This window comes from Danio rerio, chromosome 4 (genome assembly GCF_052040795.2).
Source record: "Danio rerio strain M-AB ecotype USA chromosome 4, GRCz13ab, whole genome shotgun sequence".
Classification (NCBI taxonomy): domain Eukaryota; kingdom Metazoa; phylum Chordata; class Actinopteri; order Cypriniformes; family Danionidae; genus Danio; species Danio rerio.
In genome coordinates, this window is record NC_141024.2 from 43,427,623 (window position 1) to 43,450,516 (window position 22,894).

The 22,894-nt window shown below is 48.1% G+C and overlaps 2 protein-coding genes, 1 long non-coding RNA gene, 7 other non-coding genes and 1 pseudogene across 10 annotated transcripts in view; 1 reads left to right on the forward strand and 10 right to left on the reverse strand.

Annotated features, from left to right (window-relative positions):
- Positions 1-22,894, reverse strand: part of LOC101886199 (uncharacterized) — an 883,799-nt gene that overhangs the window by 815,944 nt on the left and 44,961 nt on the right. The window lies entirely within an intron of this gene.
- The window catches only part of LOC148680967 (uncharacterized), a 663,035-nt gene that overhangs the window by 544,827 nt on the left and 95,314 nt on the right, over positions 1-22,894 (reverse strand). The gene's annotated exons all lie outside the window — the stretch shown is intronic.
- LOC148681061 (U1 spliceosomal RNA) lies at positions 1,248-1,411 on the reverse strand. The gene has a single exon (XR_015944257.1). It is a non-coding gene; the product is annotated as a U1 spliceosomal RNA (small nuclear RNA).
- Positions 2,802-2,965, reverse strand: LOC148681062 (U1 spliceosomal RNA). The gene has a single exon (XR_015944258.1). It is a non-coding gene; the product is annotated as a U1 spliceosomal RNA (small nuclear RNA).
- LOC148681063 (U1 spliceosomal RNA) lies at positions 4,350-4,513 on the reverse strand. Its single transcript, XR_015944259.1, has one exon. It is a non-coding gene; the product is annotated as a U1 spliceosomal RNA (small nuclear RNA).
- LOC148681064 (U1 spliceosomal RNA) lies at positions 5,904-6,067 on the reverse strand. Its single transcript, XR_015944260.1, has one exon. It is a non-coding gene; the product is annotated as a U1 spliceosomal RNA (small nuclear RNA).
- LOC148681065 (U1 spliceosomal RNA) lies at positions 7,458-7,621 on the reverse strand. The gene has a single exon (XR_015944262.1). It is a non-coding gene; the product is annotated as a U1 spliceosomal RNA (small nuclear RNA).
- Positions 9,006-9,169, reverse strand: LOC141384164 (U1 spliceosomal RNA). Its single transcript, XR_015486699.2, has one exon. It is a non-coding gene; the product is annotated as a U1 spliceosomal RNA (small nuclear RNA).
- Positions 10,751-18,416, forward strand: LOC141381527 (uncharacterized). The gene is made up of 11 exons (XM_087249333.2): positions 10,751-10,894; positions 12,135-12,447; positions 12,609-12,975; positions 13,093-13,632; positions 13,719-14,081; positions 14,242-14,432; positions 14,517-14,853; positions 15,461-16,085; positions 16,310-16,809; positions 17,421-17,890; positions 18,012-18,416. Exons 2-9 carry the CDS (start codon positions 12,146-12,148, stop codon positions 16,540-16,542), a joined length of 2,958 nt encoding a protein of 985 aa, XP_087105459.2. The 5' UTR covers positions 10,751-10,894; positions 12,135-12,145; the 3' UTR covers positions 16,543-16,809; positions 17,421-17,890; positions 18,012-18,416.
- Positions 20,322-20,466, reverse strand: LOC137494490 (U1 spliceosomal RNA; annotated as a pseudogene).
- Positions 21,856-22,019, reverse strand: LOC148681066 (U1 spliceosomal RNA). Its single transcript, XR_015944352.1, has one exon. It is a non-coding gene; the product is annotated as a U1 spliceosomal RNA (small nuclear RNA).

Genomic DNA, 22,894 nt, shown 5'->3' on the forward strand with positions numbered 1-22,894 from the left:
CTGCAAACCACTCGCTAGTAACTGTGGCAACGCATGAAGAGTTTGAGCTTCCTCCAGATGCTTGCTCTGTGTTTTGTCATCAGTTGGGGCTGCCAACACATGGATTCCACCGGACGCACTCGATCTGGGGATAACAGACCCTCTATGGGGGGAGGGGAGGGGATCCTCCTGTTCTTTCTTTCTTTTCCTCCATCTGTTTTCTTTCTCTACAGATGCCGTTTTTCTCTGCTTAGTTTCTGATTTGGTCTATTTGGACATGTCGACCTCCTGCTTTGCTGCGGTTCGGACCGCCTTTGCCTAGAGCTCCGTGCTTTGCACTCTTGCCTTGTATGTTTTGTGTCCTGTTTTCTTAGGTCAGCCTATCAGCACAGTGCTCAAACGACATAGCTTGAAGAAGACGACGGGATCTACAAACGTTCCGCAAAAGAACTTCACTGACGGAAGCGGAAGCGCTAACGAAACAACCTCCCGCTGCAAGCACCTTACATTCCTGGGACGGGAAACCACCGACGGCTGGCTGCGAAATTGCCTCTGGTTCAGATTGGTTTAGAACCGTCCCTCTGCCCAAAACGCCACAGACGTCTGCAAAAGATTGCAGTTCTTGAAACAAAGTTACCTCTGATCCGAGCCGAAGCGTTCGCTTACTTAATGGCAGATAAAATGATGACCTTTCACACGGTCTGCATTCGTTCCGTCAGTAACAGCGGCAGGCCGGTAAAAATAAAATTCTGACATTCCACAGGGCACACTCGCTTGGCGGACAAAAGCCACCGGGGGCTCTCTTTGCGTGTTCCTTCACCTGGTCAAACCGCTTTGAGGGGGGACCTTTCGAGTAGTTTTCGGCGTCAGAACGGGCTCTTCTAGCGACGGGTGGGCAGGCCTTCCACAGGCGCGCGCGGCTCTACTGGAGCAAAAGAGGCTTGGCAAAGGACGAGGAAGAGAGGGAAGCGCCGCTCCAGCGAGAGGGTGCTCGCTGCAGAGCCATTTGAGGAGAGCTGAGCTCCAGCGAGGGGGAGCATGAGCTGTCGCTCCTCCTCCTGTAAGCTGTTTTAATGCGTACACCAACCCCGCCCCTAACCCTACCCCCAGTGACATCACTCGTAGAAGAAGTGCAAAAAAGGTGGAGCTCAAGCTTAAGCTCCCCCTCGCTGGAGCTCAGCTCTCCTCAAATGGCTCTGCAGCGAGCACCACTTGGCTCCAGCCAGGTCCGACGCTACCGCCTGAACTCTGTCTTGAACCACTGTGCTCAGGGGAGAGCGCGAACGCAGTCCCCCACTACCAGAAATTATGCAGTCCAGATTCCCACATTTGGGGAATTCGCAGGGGTCAGCGTGGCCGGAGTGCAATGGCCAAGCCTCGCCCTGGGTGAACCACCTTCTTGATCATGGTATCTCCCCTGCCAGGTAAGTATGAGTTGCCGGGCGGCGCAAATGGCAGCTGCCGTTTTCTATCGGCCGTACTCCAGGGCGGTGATGCCCAGCCACCGAGCATGGGGAATGGGCCAGCAACCCCTGTCTCCTGACGGCGCTGTACTTGCAGCAGACGTGCCTGTGCCTGCAAACCACTCGCTAGTAACTGTGGCAACGCATGAAGAGTTTGAGCTTCCTCCAGATGCTTGCTCTGTGTTTTGTCATCAGTTGGGGCTGCCAACACATGGATTCCACCGGACGCACTCGATCTGGGGATAACAGACCCTCTATGGGGGGAGGGGAGGGGATCCTCCTGTTCTTTCTTTCTTTTCCTCCATCTGTTTTCTTTCTCTACAGATGCCGTTTTTCTCTGCTTAGTTTCTGATTTGGTCTATTTGGACATGTCGACCTCCTGCTTTGCTGCGGTTCGGACCGCCTTTGCCTAGAGCTCCGTGCTTTGCACTCTTGCCTTGTATGTTTTGTGTCCTGTTTTCTTAGGTCAGCCTATCAGCACAGTGCTCAAACGACATAGCTTGAAGAAGACGACGGGATCTACAAACGTTCCGCAAAAGAACTTCACTGACGGAAGCGGAAGCGCTAACGAAACAACCTCCCGCTGCAAGCACCTTACATTCCTGGGACGGGAAACCACCGACGGCTGGCTGCGAAATTGCCTCTGGTTCAGATTGGTTTAGAACCGTCCCTCTGCCCAAAACGCCACAGACGTCTGCAAAAGATTGCAGTTCTTGAAACAAAGTTACCTCTGATCCGAGCCGAAGCGTTCGCTTACTTAATGGCAGATAAAATGATGACCTTTCACACGGTCTGCATTCGTTCCGTCAGTAACAGCGGCAGGCCGGTAAAAATAAAATTCTGACATTCCACAGGGCACACTCGCTTGGCGGACAAAAGCCACCGGGGGCTCTCTTTGCGTGTTCCTTCACCTGGTCAAACCGCTTTGAGGGGGGACCTTTCGAGTAGTTTTCGGCGTCAGAACGGGCTCTTCTAGCGACGGGTGGGCAGGCCTTCCACAGGCGCGCGCGGCTCTACTGGAGCAAAAGAGGCTTGGCAAAGGACGAGGAAGAGAGGGAAGCGCCGCTCCAGCGAGAGGGTGCTCGCTGCAGAGCCATTTGAGGAGAGCTGAGCTCCAGCGAGGGGGAGCATGAGCTGTCGCTCCTCCTCCTGTAAGCTGTTTTAATGCGTACACCAACCCCGCCCCTAACCCTACCCCCAGTGACATCACTCGTAGAAGAAGTGCAAAAAAGGTGGAGCTCAAGCTTAAGCTCCCCCTCGCTGGAGCTCAGCTCTCCTCAAATGGCTCTGCAGCGAGCACCACTTGGCTCCAGCCGGGTCCGACGCTACCGCCTGAACTCTGTCTTGAACCACTGTGCTCAGGGGAGAGCGCGAACGCAGTCCCCCACTACCAGAAATTATGCAGTCCAGATTCCCACATTTGGGGAATTCGCAGGGGTCAGCGTGGCCGGAGTGCAATGGCCAAGCCTCGCCCTGGGTGAACCACCTTCTTGATCATGGTATCTCCCCTGCCAGGTAAGTATGAGTTGCCGGGCGGCGCAAATGGCAGCCGCCGTTTTCTATCGGCCGTACTCCAGGGCGGTGATGCCCAGCCACCGAGCATGGGGAATGGGCCAGCAACCCCTGTCTCCTGACGGCGCTGTACTTGCAGCAGACGTGCCTGCAAACCACTCGCTAGTAACTGTGGCAACGCATGAAGAGTTTGAGCTTCCTCCAGATGCTTGCTCTGTGTTTTGTCATCAGTTGGGGCTGCCAACACATGGATTCCACCGGACGCACTCGATCTGGGGATAACAGACCCTCTATGGGGGGAGGGGAGGGGATCCTCCTGTTCTTTCTTTCTTTTCCTCCATCTGTTTTCTTTCTCTACAGATGCCGTTTTTCTCTGCTTAGTTTCTGATTTGGTCTATTTGGACATGTCGACCTCCTGCTTTGCTGCGGTTCGGACCGCCTTTGCCTAGAGCTCCGTGCTTTGCACTCTTGCCTTGTATGTTTTGTGTCCTGTTTTCTTAGGTCAGCCTATCAGCACAGTGCTCAAACGACATAGCTTGAAGAAGACGACGGGATCTACAAACGTTCCGCAAAAGAACTTCACTGACGGAAGCGGAAGCGCTAACGAAACAACCTCCCGCTGCAAGCACCTTACATTCCTGGGACGGGAAACCACCGACGGCTGGCTGCGAAATTGCCTCTGGTTCAGATTGGTTTAGAACCGTCCCTCTGCCCAAAACGCCACAGACGTCTGCAAAAGATTGCAGTTCTTGAAACAAAGTTACCTCTGATCCGAGCCGAAGCGTTCGCTTACTTAATGGCAGATAAAATGATGACCTTTCACACGGTCTGCATTCGTTCCGTCAGTAACAGCGGCAGGCCGGTAAAAATAAAATTCTGACATTCCACAGGGCACACTCGCTTGGCGGACAAAAGCCACCGGGGGCTCTCTTTGCGTGTTCCTTCACCTGGTCAAACCGCTTTGAGGGGGGACCTTTCGAGTAGTTTTCGGCGTCAGAACGGGCTCTTCTAGCGACGGGTGGGCAGGCCTTCCACAGGCGCGCGCGGCTCTACTGGAGCAAAAGAGGCTTGGCAAAGGACGAGGAAGAGAGGGAAGCGCCGCTCCAGCGAGAGGGTGCTCGCTGCAGAGCCATTTGAGGAGAGCTGAGCTCCAGCGAGGGGGAGCATGAGCTGTCGCTCCTCCTCCTGTAAGCTGTTTTAATGCGTACACCAACCCCGCCCCTAACCCTACCCCCAGTAACATCACTCGTAGAAGAAGTGCAAAAAAGGTGGAGCTCAAGCTTAAGCTCCCCCTCGCTGGAGCTCAGCTCTCCTCAAATGGCTCTGCAGCGAGCACCACTTGGCTCCAGCCGGGTCCGACGCTACCGCCTGAACTCTGTCTTGAACCACTGTGCTCAGGGGAGAGCGCGAACGCAGTCCCCCACTACCAGAAATTATGCAGTCCAGATTCCCACATTTGGGGAATTCGCAGGGGTCAGCGTGGCCGGAGTGCAATGGCCAAGCCTCGCCCTGGGTGAACCACCTTCTTGATCATGGTATCTCCCCTGCCAGGTAAGTATGAGTTGCCGGGCGGCGCAAATGGCAGCTGCCGTTTTCTATCGGCCGTACTCCAGGGCGGTGATGCCCAGCCACCGAGCATGGGGAATGGGCCAGCAACCCCTGTCTCCTGACGGCGCTGTACTTGAAGCAGACGTGCCTGTGCCTGCAAACCACTCGCTAGTAACTGTGGCAACGCATGAAGAGTTTGAGCTTCCTCCAGATGCTTGCTCTGTGTTTTGTCATCAGTTGGGGCTGCCAACACATGGATTCCACCGGACGCACTCGATCTGGGGATAACAGACCCTCTATGGGGGGAGGGGAGGGGATCCTCCTGTTCTTTCTTTCTTTTCCTCCATCTGTTTTCTTTCTCTACAGATGCCGTTTTTCTCTGCTTAGTTTCTGATTTGGTCTATTTGGACATGTCGACCTCCTGCTTTGCTGCGGTTCGGACCGCCTTTGCCTAGAGCTCCGTGCTTTGCACTCTTGCCTTGTATGTTTTGTGTCCTGTTTTCTTAGGTCAGCCTATCAGCACAGTGCTCAAACGACATAGCTTGAAGAAGACGACGGGATCTACAAACGTTCCGCAAAAGAACTTCACTGACGGAAGCGGAAGCGCTAACGAAACAACCTCCCGCTGCAAGCACCTTACATTCCTGGGACGGGAAACCACCGACGGCTGGCTGCGAAATTGCCTCTGGTTCAGATTGGTTTAGAACCGTCCCTCTGCCCAAAACGCCACAGACGTCTGCAAAAGATTGCAGTTCTTGAAACAAAGTTACCTCTGATCCGAGCCGAAGCGTTCGCTTACTTAATGGCAGATAAAATGATGACCTTTCACACGGTCTGCATTCGTTCCGTCAGTAACAGCGGCAGGCCGGTAAAAATAAAATTCTGACATTCCACAGGGCACACTCGCTTGGCGGACAAAAGCCACCGGGGGCTCTCTTTGCGTGTTCCTTCACCTGGTCAAACCGCTTTGAGGGGGGACCTTTCGAGTAGTTTTCGGCGTCAGAACGGGCTCTTCTAGCGACGGGTGGGCAGGCCTTCCACAGGCGCGCGCGGCTCTACTGGAGCAAAAGAGGCTTGGCAAAGGACGAGGAAGAGAGGGAAGCGCCGCTCCAGCGAGAGGGTGCTCGCTGCAGAGCCATTTGAGGAGAGCTGAGCTCCAGCGAGGGGGAGCATGAGCTGTCGCTCCTCCTCCTGTAAGCTGTTTTAATGCGTACACCAACCCCGCCCCTAACCCTACCCCCAGTGACATCACTCGTAGAAGAAGTGCAAAAAAGGTGGAGCTCAAGCTTAAGCTCCCCCTCGCTGGAGCTCAGCTCTCCTCAAATGGCTCTGCAGCGAGCACCACTTGGCTCCAGCCGGGTCCGACGCTACCGCCTGAACTCTGTCTTGAACCACTGTGCTCAGGGGAGAGCGCGAACGCAGTCCCCCACTACCAGAAATTATGCAGTCCAGATTCCCACATTTGGGGAATTCGCAGGGGTCAGCGTGGCCGGAGTGCAATGGCCAAGCCTCGCCCTGGGTGAACCACCTTCTTGATCATGGTATCTCCCCTGCCAGGTAAGTATGAGTTGCCGGGCGGCGCAAATGGCAGCTGCCGTTTTCTATCGGCCGTACTCCAGGGCGGTGATGCCCAGCCACCGAGCATGGGGAATGGGCCAGCAACCCCTGTCTCCTGACGGCGCTGTACTTGCAGCAGACGTGCCTGTGCCTGCAAACCACTCGCTAGTAACTGTGGCAACGCATGAAGAGTTTGAGCTTCCTCCAGATGCTTGCTCTGTGTTTTGTCATCAGTTGGGGCTGCCAACACATGGATTCCACCGGACGCACTCGATCTGGGGATAACAGACCCTCTATGGGGGGAGGGGAGGGGATCCTCCTGTTCTTTCTTTCTTTTCCTCCATCTGTTTTCTTTCTCTACAGATGCCGTTTTTCTCTGCTTAGTTTCTGATTTGGTCTATTTGGACATGTCGACCTCCTGCTTTGCTGCGGTTCGGACCGCCTTTGCCTAGAGCTCCGTGCTTTGCACTCTTGCCTTGTATGTTTTGTGTCCTGTTTTCTTAGGTCAGCCTATCAGCACAGTGCTCAAACGACATAGCTTGAAGAAGACGACGGGATCTACAAACGTTCCGCAAAAGAACTTCACTGACGGAAGCGGAAGCGCTAACGAAACAACCTCCCGCTGCAAGCACCTTACATTCCTGGGACGGGAAACCACCGACGGCTGGCTGCGAAATTGCCTCTGGTTCAGATTGGTTTAGAACCGTCCCTCTGCCCAAAACGCCACAGACGTCTGCAAAAGATTGCAGTTCTTGAAACAAAGTTACCTCTGATCCGAGCCGAAGCGTTCGCTTACTTAATGGCAGATAAAATGATGACCTTTCACACGGTCTGCATTCGTTCCGTCAGTAACAGCGGCAGGCCGGTAAAAATAAAATTCTGACATTCCACAGGGCACACTCGCTTGGCGGACAAAAGCCACCGGGGGCTCTCTTTGCGTGTTCCTTCACCTGGTCAAACCGCTTTGAGGGGGGACCTTTCGAGTAGTTTTCGGCGTCAGAACGGGCTCTTCTAGCGACGGGTGGGCAGGCCTTCCACAGGCGCGCGCGGCTCTACTGGAGCAAAAGAGGCTTGGCAAAGGACGAGGAAGAGAGGGAAGCGCCGCTCCAGCGAGAGGGTGCTCGCTGCAGAGCCATTTGAGGAGAGCTGAGCTCCAGCGAGGGGGAGCATGAGCTGTCGCTCCTCCTCCTGTAAGCTGTTTTAATGCGTACACCAACCCCGCCCCTAACCCTACCCCCAGTGACATCACTCGTAGAAGAAGTGCAAAAAAGGTGGAGCTCAAGCTTAAGCTCCCCCTCGCTGGAGCTCAGCTCTCCTCAAATGGCTCTGCAGCGAGCACCACTTGGCTCCAGCCGGGTCCGACGCTACCGCCTGAACTCTGTCTTGAACCACTGTGCTCAGGGGAGAGCGCGAACGCAGTCCCCCACTACCAGAAATTATGCAGTCCAGATTCCCACATTTGGGGAATTCGCAGGGGTCAGCGTGGCCGGAGTGCAATGGCCAAGCCTCGCCCTGGGTGAACCACCTTCTTGATCATGGTATCTCCCCTGCCAGGTAAGTATGAGTTGCCGGGCGGCGCAAATGGCAGCCGCCGTTTTCTATCGGCCGTACTCCAGGGCGGTGATGCCCAGCCACCGAGCATGGGGAATGGGCCAGCAACCCCTGTCTCCTGACGGCGCTGTACTTGCAGCAGACGTGCCTGCAAACCACTCGCTAGTAACTGTGGCAACGCATGAAGAGTTTGAGCTTCCTCCAGATGCTTGCTCTGTGTTTTGTCATCAGTTGGGGCTGCCAACACATGGATTCCACCGGACGCACTCGATCTGGGGATAACAGACCCTCTATGGGGGGAGGGGAGGGGATCCTCCTGTTCTTTCTTTCTTTTCCTCCATCTGTTTTCTTTCTCTACAGATGCCGTTTTTCTCTGCTTAGTTTCTGATTTGGTCTATTTGGACATGTCGACCTCCTGCTTTGCTGCGGTTCGGACCGCCTTTGCCTAGAGCTCCGTGCTTTGCACTCTTGCCTTGTATGTTTTGTGTCCTGTTTTCTTAGGTCAGCCTATCAGCACAGTGCTCAAACGACATAGCTTGAAGAAGACGACGGGATCTACAAACGTTCCGCAAAAGAACTTCACTGACGGAAGCGGAAGCGCTAACGAAACAACCTCCCGCTGCAAGCACCTTACATTCCTGGGACGGGAAACCACCGACGGCTGGCTGCGAAATTGCCTCTGGTTCAGATTGGTTTAGAACCGTCCCTCTGCCCAAAACGCCACAGACGTCTGCAAAAGATTGCAGTTCTTGAAACAAAGTTACCTCTGATCCGAGCCGAAGCGTTCGCTTACTTAATGGCAGATAAAATGATGACCTTTCACACGGTCTGCATTCGTTCCGTCAGTAACAGCGGCAGGCCGGTAAAAATAAAATTCTGACATTCCACAGGGCACACTCGCTTGGCGGACAAAAGCCACCGGGGGCTCTCTTTGCGTGTTCCTTCACCTGGTCAAACCGCTTTGAGGGGGGACCTTTCGAGTAGTTTTCGGCGTCAGAACGGGCTCTTCTAGCGACGGGTGGGCAGGCCTTCCACAGGCGCGCGCGGCTCTACTGGAGCAAAAGAGGCTTGGCAAAGGACGAGGAAGAGAGGGAAGCGCCGCTCCAGCGAGAGGGTGCTCGCTGCAGAGCCATTTGAGGAGAGCTGAGCTCCAGCGAGGGGGAGCATGAGCTGTCGCTCCTCCTCCTGTAAGCTGTTTTAATGCGTACACCAACCCCGCCCCTAACCCTACCCCCAGTGACATCACTCGTAGAAGAAGTGCAAAAAAGGTGGAGCTCAAGCTTAAGCTCCCCCTCGCTGGAGCTCAGCTCTCCTCAAATGGCTCTGCAGCGAGCACCACTTGGCTCCAGCCGGGTCCGACGCTACCGCCAGAACTCTGTCTTGAACCACTGTGCTCAGGGGAGAGCGCGAACGCAGTCCCCCACTACCAGAAATTATGCAGTCCAGATTCCCACATTTGGGGAATTTGCAGGGGTCAGCGTGGCCAGAGTGCAATGGCCAAGCCTCGCCCTGGGTGAACCACCTTCTTGATCATGGTATCTCCCCTGCCAGGTAAGTATGAGTTGCCGGGCGGCGCAAATGGCAGCCGCCGTTTTCTATCGGCCGTACTCCAGGGCGGTGATGCCCAGCCACCGAGCATGGGGAATGGGCCAGCAACCCCTGTCTCCTGACGGCGCTGTACTTGCAGCAGACGTGCCTGTGCCTGCAAACCACTCGCTAGTAACTGTGGCAACGCATGAAGAGTTTGAGCTTCCTCCAGATGCTTGCTTTGTGTTTTGTCATCAGTTGGGGCTGCCAACACATGGATTCCACCGGACGCACTCGACCTGGGGATAACAGACCCTCTATGGGGGGAGGGGAGGGGATCCTCCTGTTCTTTCTTTCTTTTCCTCCATCTGTTTTCTTTCTCTACAGATGCCGTTTTTCTCTGCTTAGTTTCTGATTTGGTCTATTTGGACATGTCGACCTCCTGCTTTGCTGCGGTTCGGACCGCCTTTGCCTAGAGCTCCGTGCTTTGCACTCTTGCCTTGTATGTTTTGTGTCCTGTTTTCTCACGTCAGCCTATCAGCACAGTGCTCAAACGACATAGCTTGAAGAAGACGAGGGGATCTACAAACGTTCCGCAAAAGAACTTCACTGACGAAAGCGGAAGCGCTAACGAAACAACCTCCCGCTGCAAGCACCTTACATTCCTGGGACGGGAAACCACCGACGGCTGGCTGCGAAATTGCCTGTGGTTCAGATTGGTTTAGAACCGTCCCTCTGCCCAAAAGGCCACAGACGTCTGCAAAAGATTGCAGTTCTTGAAACAAAGTTACCTCTGATCCGAGCAGAAGCGTTCGCTTACTTAATGGCAGATAAAATGATGACCTTTCACACGGTCTGCATTCGTTCCGTCAGTAACAGCGGCAGGCCGGTAAAAATAAAATTCTGACATTCCACAGGGCACACTCGCTTGGCGGACAAAAGCCACCGGGGGCTCTCTTTGCGTGTTCCTTCACCTGGTCAAACCGCTTTGAGGGGGGACCTTCGAGTAGTTTTCGGCGTCAGAACAGACTCTTCTAGCGACGGGTGGGCAGGCCTTCCACAGGCGCGCGCGGCTCTACTGGAGCAAAAGAGGCTTGGCAGAGGACGAGGAAGAGAGGGAAGCGCCGCTCCAGCGAGGGGGTGCTCGCTGCAGAGCCATTCGAGGAGAGCTGAGCTCCAGCGAGGGGGAGCATGAGCTGTCGCTCCTCCTCCTGTAAGCTGTTTTAATGCGTACACCAACCCCACCCCTAACCCTACCCCCAGTGACATCACTCGTAGAAGAAGTGCAAAAAAGGTGGAGCTCAAGCTTAAGCTCCCCCTCGCTGGAGCTCAGCTCTCCTCAAATGGCTCTGCAGCGAGCACCACTTGGCTCCAGCCGGGTCCGACGCTACCGCCTGAGCTCTGTCTTGAACCACTGTGCTCAGGGGAGAGCGCGAAAGCAGTCCCCCACTACCAGAAATTATGCAGTCGAGATTCCCACATTTGGGGAATTCGCAGAGGTTCTTTCTACAGTCGTGCAATGTGTACGGTGACCGTAGATATTGTCTACTGTCTGCGACCAATGAAAACAGCGGATTGTGAATCCAGCCGTCCAATCGCTGCAAGGGGGCGTCATCCTTTCGCTCTTCTCGCCGCAATCAAAGGATTCAAACTTTAGTTTGTTGCTTTTTCTGTTTTAAACAAATGTAAATGCATAAACACTGGATTTCTTCAGCTTAAATAACCTACAACCAGCATACAACGGCGTTGCTTTGAAGGTGAGTCCACATCTGTTGATTTTACTACTCAAATCATTGACTAAGCAGACATAAAGATTAATTTTGCTGTTGTAAACAGTCTAATTGTGTTTATCAAGCTTGAAAAACTTGCAATTGGTGTTCTATTGCGACGCAGTATTGTTGTTGATTGATAAAGATTAATTTTCGGATCGTGACAAGTTACAGTATGTACAGTAAACCGGTGTTTTAACGTGTATTTAGACATTCGGTGCGACGTACTGTTTATCCTGTTCCACCGTAACGTTCATCATGTCCCCGATTGACAAAAACAAACATAAATGACAAAACAACAATGTCTCGGACACAATATGCTTTTGTATGCTGTCTAAAAGTGAATTTACGTTTAACACAATATTTATAAACACAACGAATATATGAAAACGCTTGATTCATCGTCACTGATACTGTAAACATGACAAAACATTTAACAAAAGCTGATATCGATGTATGCATTTATGTAAATCAAATATAACAGTAAATATTCATGTAAAAGTCAAGACAAGTATACCTAAATATACTATTCATGGCCTTTAGCTGGTGATTATAACGTTCTATTCAAATGTTTAATGTTATTAATGTTTTTATAATGGGAAATAGTCATATCTTTAATGAGAGCACATACATAAACACCTTTGAACCACTAAAAATGTTTATAAACATGATAGGCAGCATTTTTAAAAAGCTTATTCAGCCCTGTGATTTTTAGTAATAAATACCTATGTAAACATTAACATGTGAGCTCCGTCTATGTTAATAAATCTTTATAGCATTTAGCTAGTAATTACAGCATTATATCATTTTATTATATTATTATTATGTTGCAATAATGTGAAATCATCCTAACTGCAACGATCAGCACATAAATGGGCACATTTATATCTCTGAAAACATTTATAAACATGACAGACAGCATTAAAAAAAAGCGATACCACCTTGTAGTCATTTATTCCATTAAATATTTATGTAAACATTAAGACATGTGCTTACATTAATTAACCATTCATGTTTTGATGTAATCAACCATTCATGTTCACTTTGATGCCTTTTAGCTTGAGATTACAACATTATATCATTCAAGTCAAGCATTATATTGTTTAAAGCATGCATTTATGTTTAATAATGTTAATAATTTGTTAGCATAAATTTCTAAATATATTTATGACTGCATGATATCATTCATAAGGCTTAAAACCCATCCAATATATGTGTTTTTTTCCAGAGACCTCCGAGATGGCATTGCCGACACTCCGGATTGTAAATCCATCTGCTCCTCTGGACCGTCAGCAAGCCATTTTACAGGCGTCAAAGGAGGCCCGTTTGTACAGGGAGAGAAAGCTTAGCTTTGCTTTCCCACCGGCACAGCTCCTGAACGAACATGCTGCATTTAATCATGCAGAAAGGCTCCTTCGAGCTGAAGGAACTTTGGCTCCATCACGGCAGCAGTGTTTGGGAAAGCTGGTGCTACCTTTTGGCCAGTATGCCAACGCCCCATTCCACTGGCTGGCAGAAAATGATGTGGGCTACATGAAGTTGTAAGCACATGCCATTTTGTGTTTTATAAATTTAAGAACTACTAAAATTAGATAATATAGTTAACTTTATATTATATATAATGTCTATATTTATACAGATGTTTTCAGTCTAGTTTATTTTGCTATTTATTTGCTGTGCAATTGTTCAAATGTGTTTGCAGTGTGATCGATAAGCACAGGGAGGAACTGGCCAAGCAACCCAAAAAGATCCACAATGGCTGGATAAAGGACTGCTTGGCAGAATATGCAGAGAGCTTCCCTCAGCTGTCAGTAACCCTGGAAGCTAACGTCCACCGTGGCATCTACGGGCAGAAAGGGTTTGAACACTACACATTTCAGGAGATGTGGGAGCTGTACAGCCAGCGTGCTGCCTTGATGGACAGGCCTCAAGATTTTAGCAGCAATCAGAAAGACCTAATCCTCAGGGCACATAACTCTGTCACCCGCTGGCTGCACACTCCTGTTACACACATCAGCAGTGTGCAGATGAAGCGGTTTAGAAAATACATATATGACAAAAAGGACCAGGTAAGTCTTATGAAATACAAAGCATAAAACGTTATGTCACTTCTTATTTTTATTTGTACGTACAACATTTTGGATTAAATTGACATTTTAATGTTTTTTTTTTTTTTTTTTACATAGAATTTAAAATGTACAGCTGATGTTCCTTCATGGTCAAGGTCAAAAGTGCCATCATCAAGAACCACATCAACATCAGCATCTGCTTCTACCTCTGCCAAGGCTGCCACCACCGCCACGGCTTTCACTTCTGCTACAGCTTCCACCACCGCTACGGCTTTAACCTCTGCTATGGCTGCCACCACCTCCATGGCCTTTACCTCTGCCATGGCTGCCACCACCTCCATGGCTCTCACCTCTGCCCTGGCTGCCACCACCTCCATGGCTTTCACCTCTGCTACGGCTGCCACCACTGCTACGGCCTCCACCTCTTACATGGCTGCCACCACTGCTACGGCCTCCACCTCTTACACGGCTGCCACTGCTACAGTTTTCACCTTTGCCATGGCTGCCAACACTGCTACGGCTTCAACATCTACTTTCACATCAGCTACCGCTTCCAAGTATGCCACCGCCATGTCTGCCACTGCTTCCATGTCCGCCTCCACGTCCTCCACCACCAAACACAAGGAGCCAGTGTCCTCAGCCATGAGTGACTCTTCTGTAAGTAAATATTCATGTTAAGTGCACACATGAAAATTGAATTGTTATTAAAGCAGTAAGATAATCTTTGTTCACATGTATTGCAGGTTGAACTTGAGGGTTGGGTGCGCTTGTGGGAAAACCCTAATGGCATTTCACCAGCTGACCTCTCGTGGGTGAAGGATGACACAGAAAGAGGGCTCTTCACCAACATTCAGGTCTACCAGGACAGTACAGGTGTGCTGAAGAGAAGGCGGGTAATGAAGTCGGACAGAATGTGGTTTTACCCCCCTGAACCTCCAGGCTACGTCAGCGGGACTGTGCCATCTCCAAACCTGTTCTTTCGGGGCCGCATCTTTGTCTGGAGACCAGTTGGGGTGTGGAGATATTCACTGAAGTGTCCCCGTGGTAAAGACTGTGTGGGTAGTGGAAACAAGGTGCACCTCTACAAGTCAGGATACCACACCAAGGTTTGTCTGTTTACATTTTGTATGATTTTTACAGCAATTAGTGCACTGCATCATATTTAGTTGCAATTAGTGCAACATATTGTACTTTTTTAAATGACAATTTTCAACAAATGTAAATTCATACACAGTTCAAATTACACAATGGTTTATCATGTTACAGGTTCGTTACATCTGTGATGTAGCCAACTGGTACACGATGCTGACTGAGGTCCTGTGCTGTGGGCCATGCACAAAGGAAGGCAGGAAAGGTGCTGGTGCCAAGGTGGGTCGTTGGTTGGCATGGCATCCTGAAATCCTTTGTCAGCTCAGTGAGGCTCACCAAGCCATGTTCCCTGCGATTTTAACACACAGGTAAGTAAACTGACAGGTGGCATATATTTAACATTTACCACAATAGCATCTGTTTTATCACACACTGATTATCACACTTTATAGGCGTGGTGTAGACAAGAGTGTGATCCGGCTTCTGCGGGATCGCACCGAAGGGAACACTATGATAAAAGTGTGGCGGCAGGTTCAGGAAAACCACGTGGAGGATTATCTCCACAGAAAGGACCTGTACACAACCCTCCTGATGACCCTGGTAAAACCCGGAGCGATTGTGTCAGCCTTTAGACACCAGTTTGAGGCTCCACCTCCTCAAAGAGAGATGCCTTCTGCTCACCTGCTTCGCCACGCCTTCCTTCTCGCTGAGGCCGAAAATGTGCAGGACTACAGAAGCCAGATTCTGTCCACTTTTGGCACAGTGCTGAAAATGGACTCCACTAAAAAGGTAAATACAGCAATATAGAACATTGTTAAAAATTTATATATTTTTTTCATTAACTTACAATTATGTTGTTCCAACACCTGCATGACACTTGAGTGGTTAACAAAAACATATAGAGTAGAATGACAGGTTTTGTCACTGTTCATTTAGGCCAGTGGTTCTTAAAGTAGGGGTCGGGACACCCCGGGGGATCATAAGACAATGGTGGAGGGGGGGTCGCTTATGTTCTTCCAAAAATCAAATTAATTTTTATTAAACTACTAGATTTACCATGTTTTATCCATAACCTACAGAAGAAAAAAACAGTTACATGAAAACAACAAAATGCAAATAAAAAGCTATCAGCCTTACCTTTTTTTGCGACCCCGGGGGTGGTTATGTAATATTAAAGACACCGCAGATTGATTTTAAGGCTGCCAGTCCCTAAGATTTTTGGAGGTAAAATCATTCAGATTTAGAACTACAGGACAGAATAACATATTCAAACATTCATAATCAGTCTATTTTAAACATATGCAGATTTTTAAATAAAGGTATATAATTAGCAGTATACAGAGATTAATTTACAGATAATAATATCTAGGCTAACTGAGTTTCTCATGTCTTGCAGGTGGTCAAGAAGCTGTCTGGGGAGGGTAAAGGCACAGCGGAGTGGTTCACCAGCATTGGCAATGAGTACTCACAAATAGTCTCATTTATTCTTACATGCGAGGAGTCCACTGAGTGCCTGAAGCCCATGTGTCAGGGAGTTATGGACAGATTCCAGCTGGCCAATCAGCCTGTCCCTAAGATCCTGTACGTTGACCGTGGCTGTTGTCGTGCACAGGGCCCGACAGCTTTGGAGTCATTGTTCAAGACATGGGTGGATGGTGGTATGGTTGTCCGTTTGGACATTTTCCATTGGATCCATCGCTTTGATGCTGCCATCCGCACAGACAGCCACTCCAAGTATGCAGTGTTCAAGTCTGCCCTTGCAGGAGCGGTGATGGCCTACAACCGCGCAGACTTGGAGTTGCTCATCAAGGCTGTCAGAGCCAAGGATCCTACAGCTTTTAACAGAGTGACAGATGAAGATATGGTGCGACTGTATGTTTCAAGTGAACGGCTAAAGCACCATGTTCGGAGAGTCACTCTTGGAGCTCAGGAGACCTTTCGACTTGTGCAGATCGCCATCGATGAGCTCAAGGGTCCTGCTGGGCTGGACGAGAGTGGAGTCAGTCTCTTCAAGTCAACAGGTACATAAGCCTGTAAAAATTTTATTAGTACTTACAGTAATGAAAACAGCACAAAGTATATGAAGTACACAAAAAAGTCATCATCTGTATATTGGTCTATAAAGTACAACACTATTAGCATAAATACTGTATATAATACTGTTTATAACTGTATATAAGATTTTTTAAATATATATTTATAATGTGACATGTTGACTCATACATACATTATTATTACCTAACAGAAGCAATAGATAGTATGTGGGAGGCCCAGCAACGGCACCTGGAGTGCATGCAGGATCCTCCGGAGATGAGCATGTACAGAGTGGCTCGCAGCACCAGCATCAATGGGGTTGATGTGCCTTACTACAAGTGTCTTCGTGGAAGCAACAGTCTGGAGGGATTTCACAAATTTCTGCCTCACATGATACCAGGTGTGTTAAGCAATATGCTTTCAGTTATTCAGTCCATATCTTGAATACTATACTTAGCTGGTTAAGGAAACCAATCATACAGTTTGTTCACCTATAATATCCCTTGAAGGTGTTCTATACTTCATTCTGTTTATTGCATTGAGTTGGAGAAAAAAAGTGCAACTTTGTACATGTATAAAATGCTGTGACTGCACTTACTCTTTATTGTTACGGACACACCAAGGTCACGCTCCACACGGACACTCAGTGTCATCGTCTGGTCAACTAAATCAGTCTTAGATCCCTTCTTGTTCCTGTAAAGGATTCTTCAAGTAAGTTTGTGTGCTTTGTAGTTTTTAGAGGCTTCCCTGCACATCCTCTGGGCTAATCATTACCTGCTCACCTCTGCCTCACCTATCAACCTGATATACTCACTGGCTTACTCACCTTTAACATATTCACCTGCTCACCTGCTCCAGCTGAAGTGTAGCATACTCACCTGATATACTCACCTGCTCCAGCTGAAGTGTAGCATACTCACCTGATATACTCACCTGCTCCAGCTGAAGTGTAGCATACTCACCTGATATACTCACCTGCTCCAGCTGAAGTGTAGCATACTCACCTGATATACTCACCTGCTCCAGCTGAAGTGTAGCATACTCACCTGATATACTCACATGCTCCAGCTGAAGTGTAGCATACTCATTTAATGTACTCATCTGCTCACCTGTTCCAGCCATATGTGTTGTATACTCACCTGGCATACTCATCCTGCTTTGCAAGCAATCATGCTTTTTGTGGTGTGCTTATTTCAGCTGTAAATGAAGGTGGCTTGGCTTTCTCAAATTTTTTCACCATGTCATCGTTGTTTTAAAATAAGTCACCTTTACTGTATGTGTGGCAATGACATGATTTTAATGTTCTTTTCTGTCATTTCAAGGTCCCCACTGTGCGGCACGTCCATTCCAGGTGTACCTGATTAGTGGGATTGCACGCTGGAACTCAGACCGCAGTTCTGATGCAGTGTATGGTGGCAAAGGGCGAGTGCACAGAACCTACTCCGCACCTCTAATCCAGCGTCTCAACACCCGCTGCCAGCTGTTGTTTGGAGAAACCGTGGAGGAGAATTTCCGTGCCCCTTCTGCTGTGGCATCAAACGAGCTGCTTGGTTTGGAGTACCTCTTCAGCCAGAGCACGGGTGAATCTGGTGCCAACTTCTCCCTCGCTGATCTCTCAAATGATGGACCAAGTCCAGAGCAAGAGGTGGTTCAGCCAGACCAGGCTGAACCAGATGAGGATGACGAGGCTTACCAGAGTGACCCAGAGGCAAATGATGATGGGCTGGGTGTTGCCCCAGCCCACATAACTCTTACCACCAATGAAACCACCACAGCTCACCCTCCGGCCTTTGTAAGTCTTTTTCTCTTTGTCCAAATGCATCACTTTGTTACTCTTAATTATTTAAAAAAAGAAGCCAGACAATATATGCAATCATTTAAACTTACTATGTGATTATTGTGCCTTTCATCAGGAGGATGCCTGCAGCTCCAACCCCCTACCAGGATTTCAGCAGCTGGAGAGATTCTGCTCTCTTCTGGTGGAGATCGGTTTCTCTGAAACCAAGCTGAGCCTGACGACAGACCAGAGGAATGAAATCATAGATGCATGGAATTCTGTGGAGGACCACGACAAGCAGCCACAGAGGTTTCACCAGCTGTACAGGACGCACTGGGGCAACACACTGTACTGCCGGACGAAGAGAGATGATCTTGTTGAAGCTGCCATAGTTCAGAAAGTGAAGATGGCCCAACGCTATGCGCCAGCTCAACAAGACATCAGTGCTCTTCATAACCGGCTAATGTACACGCTGGTGAAACTTCTGTGGCTGGGGTTACCTCAAGGTTCCAGCCGATCAAGCCCTGAAAAATCATCCATCCTAAAGGCTTATGGAAAAATCCAACACTGCATTTTGGTGGAGGATCCGGTTTTGAGCAAGATGGGGATTCCTCTACCAAAAATTAATTCAAAGACTGTCCGAGATTTTATCCGTCGCCAAGAGAGGCTGGTCAACCTGCAGGCAACAAAGATGCCATCCTTAGTTATATTAAAGACCACATCGGTCTCCTCGGAAGAGTTACCCCCAGCAGAGTGTCAGCCGTCGGTTCTCCCTCCTCCTGCTTACCCAGAAATGGAGTACAAGCAAATCCCCAGCACAGCAGGCACCAAGATCTTAAAGAGTAGATCAGACATTACGGCGCCAGCTCCAAAAACTCCATCCCCCACAAAACACAATACAACCCCATTACCCCAGCAGAAAGCATTATCAACCATATTCAAACCTCTGCCCAGAACTCCAACAACCACCACAGATACACCAGAGGCCCCAGCTACCTCCGCCAACACCTACAGCCAGCCTGACACCCCTGCATTCTGGTCCAGGTCCTGTGTGTATAAAAGAAAAAAAACAGACACTCTAAGTGAAGTTGGTGCAAAGCTGTCTCGGGTTCACCACTTGCCTATTTGCACACTCTGCAACCAGCCTACTCAGGGGCATAAAAAATACAAAAAGAAAAACTTTTGTGTTGTGAAAATGATGTCTACCTCCAAAGGACTGGAAAACAGAGTGTTCAGCAGTTATGAAGACTTCATGGCTGTTGTGGACACACTGAAGTGAACTCAAACACTCTTTTGATAATGTACATTTCATGTATATATATAGTTTTTTGTGGTTACAAATTTGTGTGTTTTATTGTTTGTTTTTTCTACAGTGTAAATATGTATATAACGACATTATTACTGTTTGCAATTTCATGCATCTGTTCTATATTTTATTCAAGTTTAGTACATTTTTGTATTTAATATTTAACAGTTTATTGTTTTTATATATTTAATATTTTATTACATATATTGTATTTACTTGCAAGCAATACTTTTTGTAAGTTCTTAAAAATAAATTCCAAATGTTTCACAATTTAAAGGAATTTGTCAGATCTTTTACATACCGCATTATATAAAAACGAGCTACAAACATATTAAAACAAAACAAATCTGTACTTCCCTCATAAAGAATGTTATGCTATTTTTATTTTAAAAGGGAACTAAGTCATAAACCTTTACAATAAACATATATACATAATATTATATATAACTGCAGTGTTACATTTAATTTTTATGTTAAATATTTAAACTGACAAATATATTTACTGTAGCTTATACAGGACACTAGTCTTTGTTCTTATACATTTAATTCAAATAATATTATATCATCAAATTTTGTTTTTTAAAATAATGGCTCAAGGACAGGAATTTCATAGTAATTTCCTGTTTTCTTTAAATAAAAAATTGAATGAATAATTAACATGGTTAAAACTAATAAAATCACTGCTTTATTTAAATAAACTGATACTTTATAAAAGGGGACAGAAGATGATGAGTTTATTTAAAATATTACTTTTAATAAATTATGAATGGGCCACAAACCTTTATTTTCAGTCATTTAATTTAATTGAAAACAAAGTAAAAACATACCATATCAAAGACATAATACATCACGTTACTTCATTAAAAACAATAAACTTTACATAAATTGCTACTTTAAAGTATGAGTCAAAAAAAACAGGGGGAGGGGCGTCGAAGACGAGACATATTAAAGCACATTGGAAAATTAACTGAAGGACGGTAGTGATTTTTTACATTGTGAACAATTACACGTGATATTACATGTACAACCTTAAATCACTTCTTCTGATATTTCCATCACCTCCCGTGCCCTAACTTTCAAGTTATAAATAAATTAAATGTCTTGAACACATATGTAAATGAAGGACTCTAAGCATAGAATTTCAGCCAATCGCGTTGTGATTAATTGCACTACCATACGTTCCGCCGCCATTCGCAGGGGTCAGCGTGGCCGGAGTGCAATGGCCAAGCCTCGCCCTGGGTGAACCACCTTCTTGATCATGGTATCTCCCCTGCCAGGTAAGTATGAGTTGCCGGGCGGCGCAAATGGCAGCCGCCGTTTTCTATCGGCCGTACTCCAGGGCGGTGATGCCCAGCCACCGAGCATGGGGAATGGGCCAGCAACCCCTGTCTCCTGACGGCGCTGTACTTGCAGCAGACGTGCCTGTGCCTGCAAACCACTCGCTAGTAACTGTGGCAACGCATGAAGAGTTTGAGCTTCCTCCAGATGCTTGCTTTGTGTTTTGTCATCAGTTGGGGCTGCCAACACATGGATTCCACCGGACGCACTCGACCTGGGGATAACAGACCCTCTATGGGGGGAGGGGAGGGGATCCTCCTGTTCTTTCTTTCTTTTCCTCCATCTGTTTTCTTTCTCTACAGATGCCGTTTTTCTCTGCTTAGTTTCTGATTTGGTCTATTTGGACATGTCGACCTCCTGCTTTGCTGCGGTTCGGACCGCCTTTGCCTAGAGCTCCGTGCTTTGCACTCTTGCCTTGTATGTTTTGTGTCCTGTTTTCTCACGTCAGCCTATCAGCACAGTGCTCAAACGACATAGCTTGAAGAAGACGAGGGGATCTACAAACGTTCCGCAAAAGAACTTCACTGACGAAAGCGGAAGCGCTAACGAAACAACCTCCCGCTGCAAGCACCTTACATTCCTGGGACGGGAAACCACCGACGGCTGGCTGCGAAATTGCCTGTGGTTCAGATTGGTTTAGAACCGTCCCTCTGCCCAAAAGGCCACAGACGTCTGCAAAAGATTGCAGTTCTTGAAACAAAGTTACCTCTGATCCGAGCAGAAGCGTTCGCTTACTTAATGGCAGATAAAATGATGACCTTTCACACGGTCTGCATTCGTTCTGTCAGTAACAGCGGCAGGCCGGTAAAAATAAAATTCTGACATTCCACAGGGCACACTCGCTTGGCGGACAAAAGCCACCGGGGGCTCTCTTTGCGTGTTCCTTCACCTGGTCAAACCGCTTTGAGGGGGGACCTTCGAGTAGTTTTCGGCGTCAGAACAGACTCTTCTAGCGACGGGTGGGCAGGCCTTCCACAGGCGCGCGCGGCTCTACTGGAGCAAAAGAGGCTTGGCAGAGGACGAGGAAGAGAGGGAAGCGCCGCTCCAGCGAGGGGGTGCTCGCTGCAGAGCCATTCGAGGAGAGCTGAGCTCCAGCGAGGGGGAGCATGAGCTGTCGCTCCTCCTCCTGTAAGCTGTTTTAATGCGTACACCAACCCCACCCCTAACCCTACCCCCAGTGACATCACTCGTAGAAGAAGTGCAAAAAAGGTGGAGCTCAAGCTTAAGCTCCCCCTCGCTGGAGCTCAGCTCTCCTCAAATGGCTCTGCAGCGAGCACCACTTGGCTCCAGCCGGGTCCGACGCTACCGCCTGAGCTCTGTCTTGAACCACTGTGCTCAGGGGAGAGCGCGAACGCAGTCCCCCACTACCAGCAATTATGCAGTCCAGATTCCCACATTTGGGGAATTCGCAGGGGTCAGCGTGGCCGGAGTGCAATGGCCAAGCCTCGCCCTGGGTGAACCACCTTCTTGATCATGGTATCTCCCCTGCCAGGTAAGTATGAGTTGCCGGGCGGCGCAAATGGCGAGTAGGGGGTAACTGCAGCCTGGAGAAATGGGCGTGGCAAAAGGTAGGGGCGTGGCAAAAGGTTTTTCATTGGTCGAAAGTTTTTTCCGGTAGGGGCGGGGCAAAAGGTTTTTCATTGGTCAAAGGTTTTATTTCCGGTCAAATGCGTTGGCCAATTAGAATAATATATTACTTAAGCTGCTTGTTTGGATCATTCTACTTTGTGCTACTGGTGTTAAGAATAAAGAATGAATTAAATGTAATCACAAGTTTCATTAAAATAGTTGGTAAATCAGCATTCTTAAGTATACAAATGCTTAAATATCATTAGACAAATTATATGTTTTGGTTCTTTTTACTGGCTATTTATAAATGCACTACTTAGAAAAGTGTTCTATTCAATAGCATTTTAAACTGTGACTTAGTTGTTTCCCAGTGTCACTGAAATTATTGCCTAAAATAATTTAAATTAAAAAGATTTTGAAAATACATTTTATGTCGGGTAAATATATATTGTTCAAATATCACAGATTTATAACAAAGTTAACTCATTAATAAACTTATGTTAAGTGATATTAATCAATTTAATTAGAACACAGACACAAGTTCATTAAACATTTCAGTTTAATTATCAAAAAACAAATAAAACAATCTCTTAAAAACATGCCTTCCACTGACTAAAAATCCATACATCCCTCAGTTCATGACAATCCATTAAGTACAAATCCATCCATTCATCGTGTAGTAGCAGTGCATAGAGCAGAAGCCATTAAACTCTTGTCTGAATGCTCTGTACATCCCTTTTCCTCCCATTGCCACAGTATCCAATGGTGTTTTTGTAGAGCCAACCACAGGATTAACATCTGGAGAG